At 42.2% G+C, this 20,727-nt stretch overlaps 1 protein-coding gene across 1 annotated transcript in view; it reads right to left on the bottom strand.

The window, feature by feature from the left end:
* ABCC2 (ATP binding cassette subfamily C member 2) overlaps positions 1-20,727 on the bottom strand; it is a 59,363-nt gene that overhangs the window by 3,007 nt on the left and 35,629 nt on the right. Inside the window, exons 15-31 of the mRNA XM_077258350.1 lie at positions 20,557-20,623; positions 19,964-20,090; positions 19,675-19,851; positions 18,986-19,153; positions 18,592-18,775; positions 17,643-17,769; positions 17,443-17,560; positions 16,796-17,015; positions 14,678-14,832; positions 13,866-14,021; positions 11,176-11,375; positions 10,962-11,088; positions 7,430-7,531; positions 6,399-6,542; positions 5,732-5,890; positions 4,069-4,235; positions 2,551-2,745 (exon numbers count right to left, since the gene is read on the bottom strand). Coding sequence (XP_077114465.1) covers positions 2,551-2,745; positions 4,069-4,235; positions 5,732-5,890; positions 6,399-6,542; positions 7,430-7,531; positions 10,962-11,088; positions 11,176-11,375; positions 13,866-14,021; positions 14,678-14,832; positions 16,796-17,015; positions 17,443-17,560; positions 17,643-17,769; positions 18,592-18,775; positions 18,986-19,153; positions 19,675-19,851; positions 19,964-20,090; positions 20,557-20,623 — 2,593 coding nt within the window. The remainder of the gene's footprint in view (positions 1-2,550; positions 2,746-4,068; positions 4,236-5,731; positions 5,891-6,398; positions 6,543-7,429; positions 7,532-10,961; positions 11,089-11,175; positions 11,376-13,865; positions 14,022-14,677; positions 14,833-16,795; positions 17,016-17,442; positions 17,561-17,642; positions 17,770-18,591; positions 18,776-18,985; positions 19,154-19,674; positions 19,852-19,963; positions 20,091-20,556; positions 20,624-20,727) is intronic.

Below are 20,727 nucleotides of genomic sequence, written 5' to 3'. Positions count from 1 at the left end.
ATTTTGCTTTGGGGTTGGGGCATCATTGGCTTCGTCTGCATAGGGTGCCAAAATACCTTGTCTCGGCCCTGGGTTTAGCAAAAATTCCAGAATGACCATATACTTGATAAATGGGAACAAATCAATTTCAGACACTAAAACCTCCAAAAAAGACAAAGAACAGAGTAAAGCAAGTGCATCCTAAAAATAAAAATCATTTTCTAAAACAAAAAAAAAACATACACTGCAAATTTGAAAAACACCTAAAAAAAACCCCCACTACATACAGTTACATACAGGGGGTGGCTCTGATATGCCATGTCTTATTCCCCTATAAAAGTCATAGAAACAAGCAGACAAAAGATAAAAGTGCAAAGGGCAGTACTGCTGTGTATTATTCCATGGTAATAAAGTATAAAAGGATTAACCCACATAAGATACCTACAGAGCGACATCAATATAAGATCAAAGTGCAACGAGCAAAATATCTGAAAAACACAATAATGTGTACAAGCGCTAACAGGACAACTGTGCTCATCTAAATAAATGAAAAGATACACCAGTATGGTATATCGATGTGGTTTCACTTTTTTTTTCTTTTTTTTTTTTTGGCACTCGTACATGCGTTTTCCAGGTATTTTGCATGTTGCACTTTGATCTTACGTTGATGTCGCTCTATAGATGTCTTATGTGGGTTGATCCTTTTGTACTTTATGGTGTACAGCAGTTCTGCCCTTTACACTTTTCTGTGGTTGAGGGGGAATTTTGTCTGCAGCCCCCTTACTTTGACCTTCATACAGAGGTAGGCAGTAGAAGACGTGGCCGATCTCAGCCACCTATTGATATGTTATGGTACCATTAAGTAACTTTGTAGATGTTTTTAGAATTTGCATTGCATGTCTTTTGTGATCTAAAAATCTTTTCGCCTTCACACAATTCTTTTGCCTTTTTTTTTTTATTTTTTGGAGATTCTAATTATTGCAGAATGGCTGATACTATGAACTGTGCCTAAAAAGGTTGTCAGTGCTGACACCTATGCTGTCCGCCACGACTAACGATGATCGGTAATAATCAGTTCTCAGTACTGACACATATGCTGTCCGCCACGACTAACGATGATCGGTAATAATCAGTTCTCAGTGCTGACACCGATGCTGTCCGCCACGACTAACGATGATCGGTAATAATCAGTTCTCAGTGCTGACACCTATGCTGTCCGCCACGACTAACGATGATCGGTAATAATCAGTTCTCAGTGCTGACACCTATGCTGTCCGCCATGACTAGTGATGATCGGTAATAATCAGTTCTCAGTACTGACACCTATGCTGTCCGCCACGACTAACGATGATCGGTAATAATCAGTTCTCAGTGCTGACACATATGCTGTCCGCCACGACTAATGATGATCGGTAATAATCAGTTCTCAGTGCTGACACCTATGCTGTCCGCCATGACTAATGATGATCGGTAATAATCAGTTCTCAGTACTGACACCTATGCTGTCCGCCATGACTAATGATGATCGGTAATCAGTTCTCAGTGCTGACACCTATGCTGTCCGCCATGACTAGTGATGATCGGTAATAATCAGTTCTCAGTACTGACACCTATGCTGTCCGCCACGACTAATGATGATCGGTAATAATCAGTTCTCAGTGCTGACACATATGCTGTCCGCCATGACTAATGATGATTGGTAATAATCAGTTCTCAGTACTGACACCTATGCTGTCCGCCATGACTAACGATGATTGGTAATAATCAGTTCTCAGTGCTGACACCTATGCTGTCCGCCATGACTAACGATGATCGGTAATAATCAGTACTGACACCTATGCTGTCCGCCATGACTAGTGATGATCGGTAATAATCAGTTCTCAGTACTGACACCTATGCTGTCCGCCATGACTAACGATGATCGGTAATAATCAGTCCTCAGTACTGACACCTATGCTGTCCGCCATGACTAATGATGATCGGTAATAATCAGTTCTCAGTACTGACACCTATGCTGTCCGCCACGACTAATGATGATCGGTAATAATCAGTTCTCAGTACTGACCCCCTATGCTGTCTGCCACGACTAATGATGATCGGTAATAATCAGTTCTCAGTGCTGACACCTATGCTGTCCGCCATGACTAATGATGATCGGTAATAATCAGTTCTCAGTACTGACACCTATGCTGTCCGCCATGACTAATGATGATCGGTAATAATCAGTTCTCAGTGCTGACACCTATGCTGTCCGCCATGACTAGTGATGATTGGTAATAATCAGTTCTCAGTGCTGACACCTATGCTGTCCGCCATGACTAACGATGATCGGTAATAATCAGTTCTCAGTGCTGACACCTATGCTGTCTGCCACGACTAGTGATGATTGGTAATAATCAGTTCTCAGTGCTGACACCTATGCTGTCCGCCATGACTAACGATGATCGGTAATAATCAGTACTGACACCTATGCTGTCCGCCATGACTAACGATCGGTAATAATCAGTTCTCAGTGCTGACACCTATGCTGTCCGCCATGACTAATAATGATCGGTAATAATCAGTCCTCACTTGTTACTGTCCATGATGGTGTGCAACCGATGTGCGATGGTCAACACTGTGCAATCTGAAAATTCACTGCGGATTGTCCTCTGGATTAAGTTATCGGTCTCCAGGTCCACCGCGGCCGTGGCTTCATCCAGGATGAGTATCTTGGATTTCCGAAGTAGCGCCCGAGCCAGACAGACCAGCTGCCTCTGACCAACACTGCACACAAGAACAATTAGGGTCAAAATTTGGTTGAATCACAAAACAAAAATGACAACATTTGCAAATTGGAAAAAAAGTCCATTTAACCAAAGTATTTAGCAAATTGTGTTTTAAAGGGAAGCTGCCATGAGGTTTTTGCCACCTAATCTGAGCAGAGATTATTGTAAGGGCAAAGGCTCCGATTGCGGCGTTGTCACTTAAGGTACCTTCACACTAAGCGACGATGCAGCGATATCGACAACGATGCCGATCGCTGCAGCGTCGCTGTGTGGTCGCTGGAGAGCTGTCACACAGACAGCTCTCCAGCGACCAACTATGCCGAAGTCCCCGAGTAACCAGGGTAAACATCGGGTTACTAAGCGCAGGGCCGTGCTTAGTAACCCGATGTTTACCCTGGTTACCAGCGTAAATGTAAAAAAAAAAAAAAAACAGTACATACTTATATTCTGGTGTCCGTAACGTCCCTCGCCGTCTGCTTCCTTGCACTGACTGTGAGTGCCGGCCGTAAGGCACAGCACAGCGGTGATGTCACTGCTGTGCTCTGCTTTTACTTTACGGCCGGCACTCAGTCAGTGCGGGAAGCAGACGGCAAGGGACGTGTTACAGACAGCAGAAGGTGAGTATGTACTGTTTGTTTTTTTTACTTTTACAATGGTAACCAGGGTAAATATCGGGTTACTAAGCGTGGCCCTGCGCTTAGTAACCCGATATTTACCCTGGTTACCTTTGTAAAACATCGCTGGCATCGTTGCTTTTGGTGTCAAACACGACGATACACGCCGATCTGACGACCAAATAAAGTTCTGAACTTTCAGCAACGACCAGCGATATCACAGCAGGATCCAGGTCGCTGCTGCGTGTCAAACACAACGATATCGCTAGCCAGGACGCTGCAACGTCACGGATCGTTATCGTTGCAAAGTCGCTTAGTGTGAAGGTACCTGTCCTGGGCTGCTTGCTGTAGTTTTGATAAAATCACAGTTTTATCAGCAAGACATCATCACTAGAGGACTAGTAAACCTGCTGCCATGTAGTCCAACCACGCCCCCAGCACTGATTGGCAGCTTTCTGTGTACACTGTGTATAGGCCAATCAGTGGTGTGGGTGGGGTTATTGCACAGCTCCGCATTCAGAGAACTGGTAGATCTGATAAAACTGTGATTTTATCAAAACTGCAGCATCAATCCCAGTAAGTGACAGTTTTCTAGAATCAGAGTCTCTTCCCCTACATTGTGCAGCTCTCAGATGAGGTAGCAATAACCTGGTGACAGATTCCCTTTAAGACTTGTTAATGAGAAGAAGCCATTGCTACCGTCTTACCTTAGGTTCTCTCCTCCTTCACTTACTTCATAGAAGAGCTTTTCCTGCAGCCCTTCTACATACGGCTTCAGGTGGGAGAGCTCAAGAGCTTTCCAGACGGCCTCATCCGTGTACTGGTCAAATGGGTCCAAATTCATCCTCAGTGTTCCGGAGAACAGAACCGGGTCCTACAGGGGAACATTACACTGTCATGGCGGTACGGTTACTTGTGTTTTACAGCAGCAAAACTGTATTAAAAAAAGTATTTACTTGCAACCCACCGACAACCCTTCCACATGTACCTGAACATGCATTTCCACAGCTTCCAATTGCCTCAATAATTGTCTATTCCTTTAATTAATCTTTACACAGAAGTAGCCATTTGTTTCTTCACATACATGAAGTAAGCACAGATAGTACTGCCTCCCTGTTTTCCGCTGTAAATGATGTAGACACATATAGTACTGTCTCCCTGTAAATAATGTAGGGACAGCTAGTAATGCCTCCATATTTCTTCCTGTGAGTGATGTAGACACAGATAGCACTGCTGCCTTGTTTTTCTTTTTTTCTTTGTAAACAATGTAGGCACAGATAGTACTGCCTCCCTGTTTCTCTCTGTGAATGATGTAGACACAGATAGCACTGCCTCCCTGTTTCTCTCTGTTCATGATGTAGGCACAGATTAGTACTGCCTCCCTGTTTCTCTCTGTGAATGATGTAGACACAGATAGTACTGCTACCTTGTTTTTTCCTGTGAATAATGTAGGCACAGATAGTACTGCCTCCTTGTCTATAATCTTACATTTTGCAGAGAAAGGAGAGCAGATCTGTGCAGTTTTCAAGGGCAAAGGAAAGTTAAAAACAATTACTCCTTAAACTATGTCCCTGAAGCAGCTTAGTGTGAGCCCTTTGTGCACGCAGTGGGGGGGCCGGTACTTTTCCTGCAGAATAAAACAAAGTTACCCCCATTGTGGTGTGAGCCGCCATTGTGTCCACATTATAGAGGAGCGAACATATCATATTTTTTTGGCATCATAACTATTTCAATCAAAGAATCCTTATTGTAAGATACGGTGAGACGCTGCCAACATTTCCTGACTTCTCCACGTGAGCGTCGTAATCCTTAAATATTAGAGATCCACCTGCTGCTAAGCTGCCTGTGAAATGTAATTTTACTAGGAAAGTCTTGCCAGGAAATATCACAAAAAAGTCACAACGCGGAGAAATGGAAATGGGATTTCTTGCTCAGTAAGCAGGCGCCAATCACTATGGCCGTACGTGTGTCACTGCTGCCCTCCAGTGGTAGGTTTGCTAAGTGCAATCTGCAAAGAAATGTTCTATGTTTTATCTGAATTAATCGCATCCATTTGTTTAGGCACCTGCTCGGGGGCACAGACATCACGGGGAGCACCTGGGCCACAATACAAATAAAAGGGACCCCACTTACTATGGGTTGTTTAAAATACACGGAGGAGGGGGCTGGCTTAGCTATTAAGATGATCAGTCAGCCAGCCCCCTTTACACACTGTTTTGGTCACACCCTGACATAGTAAGAAACTGGAAGAGAAGTTTCAGGGATGCAGGATTGGTAGTGATTCTCCAAGGTGGAGAAACCCTATAATGGTTGCATTGAGTTTCTGCTTACTGACATTGTATTTATTTATTTTTTTGTCCAGTGATTTACCTGAGGAATTATAGTCAGTTTGTTGCGCAGATCATGGAGGCCGATGGTGGAAATGTCCAGACCGTCAACGACTATCTTTCCTTCTGCTGCTTCGATGATCCGGAAGAGACAGTTAGTAAGTGAAGATTTTCCGGCCCCCGTCCTTCCAACTATTCCAACCTGAGGGACAGATCCACAAATGGAGGAAAGTCACAAATGTCATCACAGATGTGGCGGAGACGAGCTGATCAATGTCTCCATCAACACCGGGCGAGGAATATCCCTGATCTATATACGGATCTATCTCCTCTGTCTGCAGCCATTCATCCATCCATCCATCCATCTACAGGCTAATCATACACAGCCGCCAGAAAATAGTGAACGTTACCAGCCTGTACAGAGTGTGGCAACACGAAGCTCAAAGGACAATCCGCCGTCCTCAAGTTCATCACCTCTGGGCTAAAATCCATTATTTTTCATGAACCTATGAGGTCTCATGATGCTTTAATTCCTGATTTATCTATCTCTATCTATCATCTGTCTAGCTTCTATCTATTATTTCTCATCTATCTATTATCATCTGTCTATCTATTATCTCTCTATCCATTCATCTATCGTCTATTTAATATCTATCATCTATTTATCATCTATCTATTATCTCTCTATCCATCCATCTATCACACCTTACCTTCTCCATGCTGTCAACCGTGCATGAAATCCCATGTAGAACCAGGTCTAGTTCAGCGCGATAACGGGCCTTATAGTCCACAAACTGCACAATGCCTCTATCTGGCCAGTCCTGTGGGGGGCGCTGCTGAGTCACCCACTCTGCCTATAAAGGAAACACCGGTAAGATGGCTGACTGTATCCAGTGGAACATTTTACTACATCAATCCCTTACACATGTGAAATCGCATGGACTCCCTTTGTAAAATATAAACGTTCCTCCCCCGGACGCTCGTGTGTGAAGCCGTGCTATTCTATACAGTATAAAAGAGTTTATCAGCATATATCAGCCCAACGTCCGGTGAATGGGAATCTATGGATAAATGTGAAGCCTGTGCCAGGAGTCTTTTCAGCAAGGTAAATGGACGCTAGATGTTCTCCAGCAGTTCGGTGAATGAACGCGCAAATCTCTGCTCCACTCAGACAGGGAAAAAGTGCCGCCTTCTGCCGATCAGTGGGGGTCACAGCAGATGAACCGCAACCAACTAGAAGTCATCATCTTATCCCCTTTAATGCAGATCTGACACCAGATTTCACAATACAAGCTGTATACATTATTAAATAATGCTTAGACCAGATGAGGCTGGTATACCTACTTAGAACATCCATGGTATAATAGCTGCATAATCCATTTTTAAAGTTTTCCCACCTGATGTTATGAGCATTTTAGTCCAGCCAAACGCATAGAATATTCATAATAATATCAGGCCATAAAACTTTCAAGTAGGATTATACAGCAATTCTAACATCATTTTTTCATAGTAAGCACACCAGCCTCATCTGCTCTAAGAGATAAACATAGATCTTTGTGTGAGTGCAGGTTAAGGAAAAATTTTCATATTATCAGGAAAAAGTGGGAAAATTTCAAAAAGGATGATGCAAGTACGCCTGGCTCATCAGGTCTAAGATATCTATTTAATAATATATCGAGCTTGTACACATAAATCTGGTGACAGAACCTCTTTAACCACAGCTATACACAGTGTTACTCACTTCATTCTCCGTTTTAGTGTACTCATCCACACGCTCAACGGCCACAATGTTGGTCTCCAGCTCGGACGTCATCCGTACTAACCAGTTCAGGGTCTGTGTGATCTGCCAAAACAAGAAACGTACAACCTTAGATCGAGTGGTATAATGTATAATATATGGATAAAGTATCTACGCACTGGTGCACGCTCCCTACCAGGGTCCACCGCCAAACCGTGACACGTCATCATCCGCAATGCTCTGTATACTAGTATTATGTTATTGTACAATTAAAGGGAATGTGTCACCATAAAAAACAGCTCCAATGTGTGGATAAGTAGAAGAGGCGGACTCCAAGGATGTCATGTCCTAGTGGTTGAGTGGGAAGGCCCCTGGATGAAGCGTCACGTGTGAGGCGAAACGACCGCTGTGCCGTACACATGGAAGGAATCCTGCTAAACCCGCCCTATATATAGAGTTGATTTTCAGAAATGGGAGAGTGATGTTACGGTGTAAGACCATATTTACAGTGGCATGTAAAAGTTTGGGAAACTCTGGTCAAAATTACTGTTATTATGAACAGTTGAGCAAGTTGAAGATAAAATGATCTGTAAATGGCCTAAAGTTAAAGATGACACATTTCCTTTGTATTTTAGTCATAAAATGTGTGTGTGTAAATATATTCATTGTTTATATTTTAAAAATTACAGAAAGGAAAATGGGCCAATGCAAAAGTTTGGAGATTTGTGTGCTTAGATAACTGACCAAGGTTTCAGACTTGTTAGGGTTATGGCTTGTTCACGACCATCGTTAGGAAAGGCCAGGTGATGCAAATTTCCTAACTTTATAAAAACCTAGCCTCCTCTAACCTTGCGCCCAAAATAACAGCCATGGGTTCTTCTAAGCAGCTGCCTAGCGCTCTGAAAATGAAAATTGTGGAGGCCCACAAAGCAGGAGAAGGCTATAAGAAGATAGCAAAGTGTTTTCAAGTTTCCCTTTCCTCATTTTGAAATGTACTTAAGAAATGGCAGTTAACAGGAACAGTGGAGGTCAAGATAAGGTCTGGAAGACTAAAAAATTTCAGTGAGAGCTGCTAGTAGGATTGCTACAGAGGCAAATCAGAAACCCAGCTTGAATGAAAAAGACTTTCATTCAAAAAGATTTAGTAGACTCTGGAGTTGTGGTATATTGTTCTACTTTTTAGAAACACCTGCACAAATATGGCCTTCACGGAAGAGTCATCAGAAAATGACCTCTCCTGTGTCCTCATCATAAAATTCAGGCTCAGAAGTATGTAAAAGAACATGTAAACAAGCCTGATGCATTTTGGAGACAAGTCCTGTGAACCAATGAGGTTAAAATAGAACTCTTTGGCCACAATGATTGCAGGTATGTGTGGAGGAAAAAGAGCACAGAATCTCAGGAAAAGAACATCTCGCCAAACATTAAGCATGGAGGTGGATCAATCATGGTTTGGGGTTGTGTTGCAGCCAATGGCACGGGGAACATTTCACAGGTAGAGGGAAGAATGGATTCAATGAAATTTCAACAAATTATTAATGCAAACATAACACCATCTGTAAAAAAAAACTGAAGATGAAAACAGGATGGCTTCTACAAATGGATAATGATCCTAAACACAAAATCCACAATAGACGACCTCAAAAGGCACAATCTGAAGGGTTACAATGGCCCTCACAGACCCCTAATCTGAACATCATTGAAAATCTGTGGCTAGACCTCAAAGTAGCAAAGGATGCAAGACGACCCAGGAATCTCACAGAACTGGAAGAATGGATGAAAATCCCTTAAACAAGAATTGAAAGACTCTTATCTGGAAAAGTGTCTACAAGTTGTGATAATTACAAAGGGGGTGTAACTAGGTACTAACCATGCAGGGTGCCCAAAGTTTTGCATGAGCCCATTTTCCTTTTTAAAATGTAAAATATGAAATATATATATATATATATATATATATATATATACACACACACGTTGGACAAAATAATGGAAACACCTGGAAACATTAACAAAAGTTAGTTTAATATGGTGTAGGTCCACCTTTTGCGGTGATTACAGCCTCAATTCTCCGAGGTATGGATTCATACAAGGTGTGGATTGTTTCCAAAGGAATTTTAGCCCATTCTGCAGTTAAAACACCCTCCAGTTCTTTGAGCGACGATGGCGGCGGAAATCGAAGTCTAACTTGAATCTCTAAAATTGACCATAAATGCTCAATAATGTTGAGGTCTGGGGATTGTGGGGGCCAGATGAGATGCTCAACTTCATTAGAATGTTCCTCGTGCCATGCTTTAACGATTCTAGCTGTATGAATTGGTGCATTATCATTCTGAAAGATGGCGTTCCCCTCCGGGAACAGTGCTTGAACCATTGGATGCACTTGGTCGCCCAAAATTCCCTAATAATCTCTGCTGTTAATTCTTCCATGAAGGGAAATCATTGGCCTGGCGGATCTCCACGAAATAGCACCCCAGAACATCACAGAACCTCCACCATGTTTTACGGTTGGGAGAAGGCAGTCTGGATGGAATGCTTCTTTCGGCTGTCTCCAAACGTACACTCTGCCGGAGGTCGGAAATAGGGTAAACGATGATTCGTCTGAGAATATCACATGTTTCCACTGCTCGAGGGACCAATTCTGGAGGTTTCTACACCACTCTAAATGCTTGGAAACATTTGTCATTGAGAGCAGCGGTTTTCTAATTGCAGCTCTTCCGTGGAATCCAGATTTGTGCGGCTCCCGACGAACAGTTTTCGTGGAAACTGGGTTCTGTAGGTGTTCATTGAGATCAGCAGTGATTTTCGGAGCCGTGGTCTTGCGATCCTCTCTCACAATTCGCTTTAGAGTCCGACGGTCTCTCTGTCACCTTTGACTTTCGGTCGGACCTGTGCTTTGCTGCGAACGTTTTTCCTTCTCTTTCAAACGCAGTCATTACTTTGGAGACACTACCTCTAGACACGCCAAGCATTCGGGCACTTTCTGTTACACTAGCGCCTGCCATACGAGCACCAACAATTTGGCCTCTTTGAAAATCCGAGAGGTCTGCCATTGGTATCAGGTTCTCATCAATGTTCTTACAATTATGCAAAACAAACAGTTAATTTACATACACATATCACATAACACATAACACAAATAATCAACTACAAAACATTACCATACGTCACGGCTTGCATGTTTATCACATGTTCGAAGATTATGATGCCAAAACGTTAGGTGTTTCCATTATTTTGTCCAACCCCTGTATTTATATATATATGTTTTGCCTTCTGTTGAATTGAACATGAAGAGTAAGTCAGAAATCAGCGCTGATTGGGCACCGGGCAAGATGTGATGCAACCACACAAGAGCTCTGGAATGGCGCCTCCACGGGAGGTGAGCATAAGCTTTTTTATTTCATCAGAGCCAAACATTTAGATCGAGAAGGAGTTATCCTAGTGGTGGACAACCCACTTAATACTAGAGATGGAATTGGATAAGAAATAGTAACACTTCACATTTATCTTATTGTTATATCCCTTCATAGTGACTCACATTGAGTGCTGAGGAAATGGAAAGTCCAACCGTCCCACTGTCCACCGTCCCCCGGGCCAACACAGCGAAGAGCGCTGCAAAAAATACTGTCAAGTTCCCCACAAATTCAAGACGGATGGCCAGCCACCTGCAGACAGCGACACAGGCGGGAAATGATGAGAGAGACGTCCTGATCACAAATCACCAGGACTGAAACGCGTCGCGGGCGTCTTACCTGTTGGAGACGATCCAGGAGTAAACCGTCTTCTGATTGATATCTAAGGTGTCCTCATTGTGCTGGAGGAACCTCTGTTGATGTCCATAAGCCCGGATGACGGACAGGCCAGAAACCGTCTCCCCAAAGTGAGAATAGATGGGTGACCTTGTGACTGAATCCAGACGTCTCAGCTGACGACAGGTGGTGACGTAAAACCTCTACAGACACAATGACAATATCATGTTTCTTGCTATTTGCAAGTATAAATAGACATCCGTGGGAATAATGGTCATGGTTAGGGAGATATCATCAAAATATCATTGATTAAATCAGGTTTTTGTCTTACGTGTATTTTTTCTTTAATTGTGACTTTTTTCATATGATCTTTATAAAAAAAAAATTAAAAAAATAGCGTTCTTTCATTTTTCACACTGACCACTGGAGCTTTTTTAGTCTGCTATTTCTTGTCCTTTCAGAAAGAGTTTTCAGCAGACTCCTTATCATCAGAGACAGGATTACAATGACTGATAACACGACTATAAACAGCTGATAACACAGGATCCACCAATTACAAGAGGTGATGTCACAGCTCACCTCCTCCTCCTGTACAATGACTGATAACACCTCTATATACAGCAGATAACACAGGATCCACCATTCACAATAGGTGATGTCACAGCTCACCTCCTCCTCCTGTACGATGACTGTTAACACCTCTATATACAGTAGATAGCACAGGATCCACCATTCACAATAGGTGATGTCACAGCTCACCTCCTCCTCCTGTACAATGACTGATAACACCTCTATATACAGTAGACAATACAGGATCCACCATTCACAATAGGTGATGTCACAGCTCATCTCCTCCTGTACAATGACTGATAACACTTCTATATACAGTAGATAACACAGGATCCACCATTCACAATAGGTGATGTCACAGCTCACCTCCTCCTCCTGTACAATGACTGATAACATATCTATATACAGTGGATAACACAGGATCCATCATTCACAATAGGTGATGTCACAGCTCATCTCCTCCTCCTCCTGTACAGTGACTGATAACACCTCTATATGCAGTAGATAACACAGGATCCACCATTCACAATAGGTGATGTCACAGCACACCTCCTCCTGTACAATGACTGATAACACCTCTATATACAGTAGATAACACAGGATCCACCATTCACAATAGGTGATGTCACAGCTCACCTCCTCCTCCTGTATAATGACTGATAACACCTCTATATACAGTAGATAACACAGGATCCACCATTCACAATAGATGATGTCACAGCTCACCTCCTCCTCCTGTACAATGACTGATAACACCTCTATATACAGTAGATAACACAGGATCCACCATTCACAATAGGTGATGTCACAGCTCACCTCCTCCTCCTCCTCCTGTACAATGACTGATAACACCTCTATATACAGCTGATAAGTGTCCACCAATCACAATAGATGATATCACAGCTCACCTCCTCCTCCTCTGGTACAATGATTTGATTGGATGATTAGATGCTGCAGTGCAGATAATAAAGTCAGAGTCTGTTAATTGCTGCTAATGTACATACAGTATGTTTCCTGAAATAGCTGGAAGTCAAAGTATAAAAAAGCCCCAGTGGTCAGTGTGAAAACTGCAAAATTTATATTTTTTATGTTTATTACATTGGCCAAAAAAAATTACCCAAATTTTTTTTTTTTATTAATTTAACACAAAACCTGATTTAAACAATAGGTTATTTTGTAATGACACCTTCCCTTTAACACAATATTGTTCTTAGGATCAAAATTCTGTTCATATTATTTTCTAAATATATTTTCTTAGTTGCCGGAGACAGAGTTCCAAATCTCTTGCTTGACAGAAAATAGTGGAAAGTTCAATTCTGAAGGAAACTATTGGACGCATTGCATGAACAACGTACTGTATGATCTTCAGCTCCCTCTAGTGGTGTCTACGCTCAGCCGTAATTTTACAATTTAATGATGCTGCCTGAGGTTTTAAGACAGTGACAGAAGAGCAAGAAATGTGATAAAATATAAAACATTATTCAAATGTACATATTGGTTATTGTTATAACATTTTATGCTCTTAGGCGACTTTCTTTAAACCCTGGACCTTTTAATTCAATGTCTATGGTGGTGGGGGATGGCTTTCTCTCGCAACAGGAAGTGGGTCATTGTCTCTACAGGAAGTGGAGGAGGGTCTACCTCTCTACAGGAAGTGTGGGCGGGTCTTAGTCTCTCTGCTCTTGCTCTCCTGTCTGTCATACTGCATACAGACATGACGTAGCGGCCGGCGTTCAGTTCAGCACAGGCAAGCAATAGGACAAAGATAAGAGCAATGCATGCTGGGAATTACAAGAAGGGGCATTCCAGTCCCTATAGTGATGGAAGAATGCTATAGAACATACTGCATGTAGGCATGATATAGCGGCTGGCAGTCAGTTCAACACTGGCAAGCGATAGGACAAAGGTAAGAGCAATGCATGCTGGGAAGGACAAGAAGGGACGTTCCAGTACCTATAGGGATGGCAGAATGCTATAGAATATAATTAGCGAAAAAAAAGAAACGTAGCAGGAAATAAACATTGGCAAATGGATTAAATCAAATGTAGTAAAATACTGGATGTCCAAACGGAGCCATGAAAAGTCAGACACTATGAAAGATGGAAAGAAAACCCAATGTTTACCTGCACAAAGTAATATAAAATGACTAATGGTACGATGACGGCGGCAAAGATGGGAGTAGCCCAGCAGATGAGAAACAGGGTGCTGATCACCCCCAAAATGCAGGAAATCCAACTACGGAACGACATGGGGATGGTTTCATCCACGGTGAAGATATCCTGGAAGCAAATAACATTAATTTCAATAAGATGATGTCATTCTTTTCGACCAGTTTTGTGAAAGTTGCCCGTCATTCGGCAACAAGACTTTAATAGTCTCTGTCGTTTCAGCAAACTTTACATAAATCAATAGTACAAGTGAAAACAAGAGGGACGAGCAGTGTGATAGAGAGATGCAGATGCATAGAGACACTTCTGCTGTTTTTCCAGTGTTTCACTTCACCCCTGAGCTGGATTCACAGCTACACTGCTCAGCACTGCTGTATAATGTCCTCCATTCTGCTGCTTTCTAGTAAGTGTTTTATCTCACCACAGAAAGGTGTTCATAGCTACACTGCTCAGTATCGCTGCATCTTGTCCTCTTTGCTGCTGCTTTCTAGTATGTTTTTTATCTCATCCCAGAGCAGGACTCCCAGATACCCTGCTCAGTACTGCTGTATAATGATCCCCATGCTGTTTCTTAACATGTACTACATAGAGACAGGAGAGGAGGAATCCCTCATGCCCCTGCAAGATGTTCTGCTGTTACAAGATGTTATGTCTTTATGGTCTTGGTGATTATGCTACCAGTCTTCAGTTTGAACAATCTGAAATCCATGATCTCATTCATCTCCAAGAAGAAACAAATTATTTTAATAAAAATAACTGTTACAGACCTTGGCAAACCTGTTGACGATGCGCCCAGATGGAGTGGTATCAAAAAACTGCATAGGTACGTGGAGGATATTTCGCAGCAGTTGTGTATGGAGTAACCTTGATGCACGCACTGTACCAGCCGCAACCAGAAAAGCACTGAGGAACACGAAAATACCTGAAAAATACATATACAGTCATATGAAAAAGTTTGGGCACCCCTATTAATCTTAAGCTTAATTTTTTATAAAAATTGTTTTTTTTGCAACAGCTATTTCAGTTTCATATATCTAATAACTGTTGGACACAGTAATGTTTCTGCCTTGAAATGAGGTTTATTGTACTAACAGAGAATGTGCAATCTGCATTTAAACAAAATTTGACAGGTGCATAAGTATGGGCACCCTTATCATGTTCTTGTTTTAAATACTCCTACCTACTTTTTACTGACTTACTAAAGCACTTTTTTTGGTTTTGTAACCTCATTGAGCTTTGAACTTCATAGCCAGGTGTATGCAATCATGAGAAAAGCTACTTAAAGTGGCCACTTGCAAGTTGTTCTCCTGTTTGAATCTCCTCCGAAGAGTGGCATCATGGGCTCCTCAAAACAACTGTCAAATGATCTGAAAACAAAGATTATTCAACATAGTTGTTCAGGGGAAGGATACAAAAAGCTGTCTCAGAGGTTTAACCTGTCAATTTCCACTGTGAGGAACATAGTAAGGAAATGGAAGAACACAGGTACAGTTCTTGTTAAGGCCGGAAGTGGCAGGCCAAGAAAAACATCAGAAAAGCAGAGAAGAAGAATGGTGAGATCAGTCAAGGACAATCCTCAGACCACCTCCAGAGAGCTGCAGCATCAACTTGCTGCAGATGGTGTCACTGTGCATCGGTCAACTATACAACGCACTTTGCACAAGGAGAAGCTGTATGGGAGAGTGATGGGAAAGAAGCCGTTTCTGCAAGCACGCCACAAACAGAGTCGGCTGAGGTATGCAAAAGCACATTTGGAGAAGCCAATTTCTTTTTGGAAGAAGGTCCTGTGGACTGATGAAACCAAGATTGAGTTGTTTGGTAATACAAAAAGGCGTTATGCATGGCGGCAAAAAACACAGTGCGTTGTATAGTTGACCGATGCACAGTGACACCATCTGCAGCAAGTTGATGCTGCAGCTCTCTGGAGATGGTCTGAGGATTGTCCTTGACTGATCTCACCATTCTTCTTCTCTGCCTTTCTGATGTTTTTCTTGGCCTGCCACTTCTGGCCTTAACAAGAACTGTACCTGTGTTCTTCCATTTCCTTACTATGTTCCTCACAGTGGAAATTGACAGGTTAAATCTCTGAGACAGCTTTTTGTATCCTTCCCCTGAACAACTATGTTGAATAATCTTTGTTTTCAGATCATTTGACAGTTGTTTTGAGGAGCACATGATGCCACTCTTCAGAGGAGATTCAAACAGGAGAACAACTTGCAAGTGGCCACTTTAAGTAGCTTTTCTCACGATTGCATACACCTAGCTATGAAGTTCAAAGCTCAATGAGGTTACAAAACAAAAAAAAATGCTTTAATAAGTCAGTAAAAAGTAGGTAGGAGTATTTAAAACAAGAAAATGATAAGGGTGCCCATACTTATGCACCTGTCAAATTTTGTTTGAATGCAGATTGCACATTTTCTGTTAGTACAATAAACCTCATTTCAAGGCAGAAACATTACTGTGTCCAACAGTTATTAGATATATGAAACTGAAATAGCTGTTGCAAAAAAAAAATTTTTTACGAAACATTAAGCTTAAGATTTATAGGGGTGCCCAAACTTTTTCATATGACTGTATAAATCATTACTACCCCAAAATATATTACTGCACAATCCTGGAATATAGGGCCCTTGCAGATATGGAGGAGCAGCGCACAACCAGATATTTTTCCGCATTGGCCATAAAGATGAATAATGGCTATAATGAATGAGAACACTGGCTCAGGTTTGCTAAAGCGTAAGCCCCCCATTAAATTCTTGTACACTAGAAGGGGGCTATGGCGTCCATATACAGCACATGGACAGGGCCAGTCGTTATGAAACAACCCCCACAAATAGTGGGGTCCAGACTTACAGTAATCTAGAAAAAAGATTGCTCCTTCTCACCTTGTGTCACCCCCAAGGCCCCAAACACCCCGACGCGCATGTCTCTCTGCGAGACCGGATAGGTGACATTATAATATTCCACAGCGTCCGACGTCCATTCACTGATCCACATGTTCTGGCCGACGAAGGCTGCGTTTTGTAAAATGAAGGTGAGCAATATCGTGACAGAGTACCACCATCCAATGGCACGAAGGTACTTCACATACACAGAGAATTTCACCTGCAAAAAAAATATGTACAAAAAAATGAAAAATCTCTTAAAGGTGGAAAATTTATCAAAATGAATACAGAGAAGAAAACGGAGACGTCGTCAGATGTAATTACTAGAAAATGTATTCCAATTTTGGGCCATGTTTTCTTAGAAATCTGCATAGTACTGTTCCTCTGTTATTCCTTCTAGAAATAATACACCAACTGGAGGTTACTAATCCCCTAAATATGTGTTTGGATACCGGAGTTCCATCACTGGAAGGAGCATGGTGGCGTCATCTACGAGAAACCTCCTGAAAGTGTAGGATTTGCCGACTCTTCCAGAGTCCCGGAACGTCCCCTTTTTATTTAAAGGACATTTAAGGAGCGTCGGCAAGTATGTATTAACCCCGCGCGACTTGTTGAGGAGACTGATTGCAGTGCGTAGGTAGTTCTACCTTTCCGGTCTCCATTGTCTCTTTCTCAATAAGCTGTTGTCCTTTTGCAGTTGCCTTCTGGTCTTCACCCTTCTCCTTCGCTACGTCCTTCAGTGACTTCCTTAAAGTGCCATTCATACTATAGGACAGGCGAGAAGTATACGGTCAGGTCCATAATCAGTGCCATAAAGATTTCTGTATCCTTTATCTATCAGCCTCACCTGCCGAGCTTCTTCTTATGGAGACTGTTCTCTCTCTTAAGGGTCGCTGTCACAATGTCTTCTGCTACTTCTGCGGCTTGTTCTACGGGATCTTCACCATCATCTTCCTCATCTGCCTTGAGTAGCACTGCATGGTGGACAATAGGAAAACCAGATAAGTTGGGCAAGCAGTAATGTATGAGTTGCATACCGCTTCTTGTGTACATCTCCTGCCAGTGTCAGACTGGCCCACCAAGGGTCCACCAGTGACAGAGACTCTGGGGGGGCACGCTGTTCTGCTACATGCAAATACTACCTTACTCTCATTCACAAATTGCCTTTGCTTCTATATAACAATACATTGGACAGAATAGTACATGAATGTTGAGATGCAGTCATTGTCTGTACATAGTAAATCAAGTTAATTGTGCCAACCATTGCCATTATGTAGAGTTGGGAGGTCTTCTCCTGCAGTGAGGCCTAGCGGGGGAATTGACCTGTTCTTCTGCGGGTCAGTCCGAGCCTGCCTCCTGCTATCCATGCAGAGCTCCAGTCTATGGTCTGATCAAACAATCAAGTGTCAATCAGTCCATATACTGGAGAATCTCTCATTTCGTTTTCAATCTTGGAAAATCTCAACGTGTTGATTGTATTCATGGAGACAAAGTCTCAACTTCCGATTATTATATATGTTATTCAAATGATAAACTTATCATATATAAGAATAACCTGACATATATATATAATCCAGGCTCAGGGTAGTATCCAAATCATATCTAATAATATAGTAGAAGGCCTCTGGAGCTTCACTTAGTGGCCGTCGTTGGTCCTGCATCTTGTAGGGTCTTCTCATATACCAAGCCAAAAATGTAATGAAGCTAATACACAAGCTTTTGATATTTTCCTAAACAACCAGAAAGACTATGAAAGAACATTTTCTATCTACATGAATAATCTACATTAAATGTACCGGTCGGCTCCGAGTCCTTGGCATGGTCCTGCTTGGCGTATGTCCTGAGGAACTCTGCAAAAGCTCCGTTGTTGGCCAATAACGTTTTGTACGGGCCGGTTTCAGTAATGCTGCCATTCACTATGACCACAATTTCATCCGTGTGCTTTAGAAAGCTTACGCCGTGAGTGACCAGGACGCGGGTCTGTGAAAAGATGGGATGTGAGAAGTTTACAACCATGCACCTATAGAAAATTGTACTCCATCAGTCTTCAATACTGCCGAATCATTATGTGAAAGTCTGGTAATGATGATGGCCCGGCAATGTAATTGTCAATTTTTATAGGCCCGGTTGATATTTACACTTGACTATTGGTTTATATTACAAAGTGGAGTTTTGTTATCTGTGATTTACCTTGTTTTTTAGTAAACCTTTGGGGCCAACAACCTTCTCAAATATGTGTTTCCCCACATGAGCATCGACAGCCGAAAGGGGGTCATCGAGGATGTAGATGTCTGTATTCTGGTATACTGCCCGAGCCAGGCTCACACGCTGCTTCTGTCCTCCACTCAAGTTTATTCCCTATGTGACAAGAAAAGGATGAAAAAAAAAAATAAAGATCGGTGGGAGTCCCAGGATCAGCCCCCCATATCCTAGCAATACTTTATAAAATGGAAAAACACCTTGAAAGAAAAACTAAACTTTTTTTTTTTATTATATAGTTATCCTCCAGACATTGCAAAGTTATTAAGTTTTGTAATATACTTCATTACCTTGTTTTGCATCCTCCCCCTGGCACTAAGCTTCAGTGCTGTTTTAATGCACAGTTTATGGAGCTTTATAAGCTGCTTTCAATTGCTGCCCAAAAAAAGATCATTACACTATAATTAAACAATCTTTGAACAGGAATTTCCCTGTCTGAGTACAGGTTTGGAGGGCAGAGAGATTTAGGCAAGGAAAATCCTGCACACAGATTGTTTATGGATCTTTGCTGAGCAGCAGTTGAAAGCAGCTTCTAAAGAAGCGTGAATTGGGCATGCAAAACAACACTGCAGCTTAGTTCTTGGCAGAGAAATATGTTTATTACTGATCTATAAAATTACCTTTTCTCCTATCTCAGACATGTCTCCTCCAGGTAACATCTGCAAATCGGGAAGCAGGGCACAGGCTTCTAGAACCCGTTGGTATCTCGCCTCGTCTAGTGGTGACCCAAACAAGATGTTATCTTTCAGCGTGGCATTCTGAATCCAGGCTTGTTGAGGAACATAAGCCACAGAACCCTGAAATGCAAGTTTACGTTACTAACAAGATGTCCCATTTCGTATCACTCTGTGCAGATATTCTGCCACCAGCATAAAACATAGAAAAAAGTGGGCAATGTTCTCATTATACCTTTATGTTGATGCTCCCTTTGACATGGTCCATTTCTCCAAGCATTGCAGAAACAAGAGAAGATTTTCCAGACCCAACCCCACCTACTACTGCAACCAGATGATCTTCCTTGATGTCCAGGTTGACACTATAAGAAAGGACATAAGGACATCAGAGGTGCGGACACATGGAGGACAATGTGGAACGTACTCATTCTAAGCCTCATAAATAGAAGAACATCTACTGCACACCTGGGACACCTAGAACATCTCCAAAGTTTGTGGTGGACTTGTATAAGGGAACATGTGCTTGGACTCTTGGCCAACGCCCAAAACTTCAGCCTTTTTAGCTACAAGATCATGTGGACACATTGGATATCGAGAATCAGGTCTCGAATCCCGTTCTGATGGAACAATGACTAGATGAGTGCCACTTTCTACCAACCTTTCTGGCCACAACGTTGGATAATCAGCTGGATTCTATTGGAATATTTAGGTTCTTGGCTTCTAACCACACATAGTAATATTAGGCAATGAGGGCTGCGATTATCCTATTGTGGCAGCAAGACGGGCCGTCCATTATTTCACTTCTATTTCACTACACATTTAACTTACTTCTTCACTGCTGGAGACGTGCCGGGCTCCCAGGTAAAAGTGGCATCAGAAAACCGGATGGCGGCATCTGCAATAATAACAGACTTCTAATTTAGACTGTGAGCCTATGCACTGTGAAAATGAACTGATCATGTTCAAAATGAGATGATCAAATTGATATACATTTTTTTG

The sequence above is a fragment of the Ranitomeya variabilis genome, chromosome 4 (assembly GCF_051348905.1).
Source record: "Ranitomeya variabilis isolate aRanVar5 chromosome 4, aRanVar5.hap1, whole genome shotgun sequence".
NCBI lineage: Eukaryota > Metazoa > Chordata > Amphibia > Anura > Dendrobatidae > Ranitomeya > Ranitomeya variabilis.
The sequence above is the reverse complement of the archived record's forward strand: the minus strand, read 5'-3'. Positions and strand labels throughout refer to the sequence as shown.